Here is a 1501-nt window from a genome sequence, read left to right on the forward strand (position 1 = left end):
GTAAGGTTTGCAGATTCGATTCATCATATCCATAAAGACAATAACAAACTTATCCAAGTAAGGTTTGCATATTCGATTCATCATATCCATAAAAGCTGCCGGAGCATTAGTGAGTCCAAAAGGCATAACAGTGAACTCATAATGTCCGTATCGGGTCCTGAATGATGTCTTGGATATGTCTTCTTCCTGAACCTTCAGTTGATGATACCCGGATCTAAGATCAATCTTGGAAAAACAACTAGCCCCTTGTAGTTGGTCGAATAGATCATCTATTCTTGGGAGTGGGTATCAATTTTTGATCGTCACTTTATTCAATTCTCGGTAGTCAATACACATCCTCATTGATCCGTCTTTCTTCTTAACAAACAGTATTGGTGCTCCCCACGGTGAAGAACTTGGTCATATAAATCCCTTCTCCAATAACTCATCTAATTGCTTCTTCAGCTCTTTCATTTCAGTTGGTGCTAATCGGTAAAGTGATTTAGCAATCGGAGCTGTTCCCGGAACTAAATCGATTCTAAATTCAACTTCTTGATTGGGCGGAATTCCACGAAACTCGTCAGGAAATACATCCTTGAATTCAGTGACAATTGGGACCTCTTCTAGTTTCTTAGGCTCGGGCTCCTTGGTTACATAAGCCATATATCCTAAGCAACCTTTTCCCAAACAATGACTAGCCTTTATTTTTGAAATGATTCCTATCTTACCAGAATCTTTATCGCCAGCTATTCGCATCATTTTATTGTTTGGAGTTAGAATTTCAATAGCCTTTTCTTTACACAGTATTCGGGCTTGGTTGGCGGCAAACCAGTCCATCCCTAAAATAACATCAAATCCAGCTAACTCCATTGGTAACAATTGCACTGGCATTTCATATCCGGCTAAGATAATATAACTATTTAATACCTCAGATATTCGGATTAAGTTTCCATTAGCCGTTTCTACTTCATATTGATTATTTAGTTTAACTAGAGGTTCATTCAGTAGTCTACAAAACTTATAATCTATGAAACTTTGATTGGCTCCTGAGCCAAATAAAACCCTAGCATAAACATTATTAATAGGAAACGTACCAGTAATCACGTCTGGTAATTCTCCCGCCTTCTGAGTGTGGTCTTGAACAATTTTTATTAAAGGAGTCATGGCTTCTTTGATTAACGGAGAATCTGTTTCTTTTATCATATCACGAATTCCTCCAATGTATTCTTCAGGCAGTGAATTATTATTTTCAGGGGTCTTTGCTTTATCAGCTTGACTCCCTTGACTGACTCGGGTTTCTCGTTGTTCAGACATTCTGTAAATCATATGAATACATGAATTTAAAACACAACACGCAAGACTTTATTCATAATATTACAAAAGATAGAAATACAACAACAGTAGTTATATAATCCTAATCTTTAGCCCATTTCTTAACCATCTTCTTCATCTTATCACATTTTTTTACGATCTTATCGCCCACCTTTTTCTTCTTGATCCTTTCGTTTCTTAATTCATCCAT

At 36.8% G+C, this 1501-nt stretch overlaps 1 protein-coding gene across 1 annotated transcript; it reads right to left on the reverse strand.

Moving 5' to 3' along the window:
* Positions 1-399: 399 nt before the first annotated feature.
* LOC143542081 (uncharacterized) lies at positions 400-1293 on the reverse strand. Its single transcript, XM_077034776.1, has one exon. The coding sequence runs from the start codon at positions 1291-1293 to the stop codon at positions 400-402; it is 894 nt and encodes a 297-aa protein (XP_076890891.1).
* Positions 1294-1501: the final 208 nt, after the last annotated feature.

The sequence above is a fragment of the Bidens hawaiensis genome, unplaced genomic scaffold, assembly GCF_021521415.1.
Source record: "Bidens hawaiensis isolate Kalapana, Puna unplaced genomic scaffold, B.hawaiensis_p1.1 tig00000055_1, whole genome shotgun sequence".
Lineage (NCBI taxonomy): Eukaryota > Viridiplantae > Streptophyta > Magnoliopsida > Asterales > Asteraceae > Bidens > Bidens hawaiensis.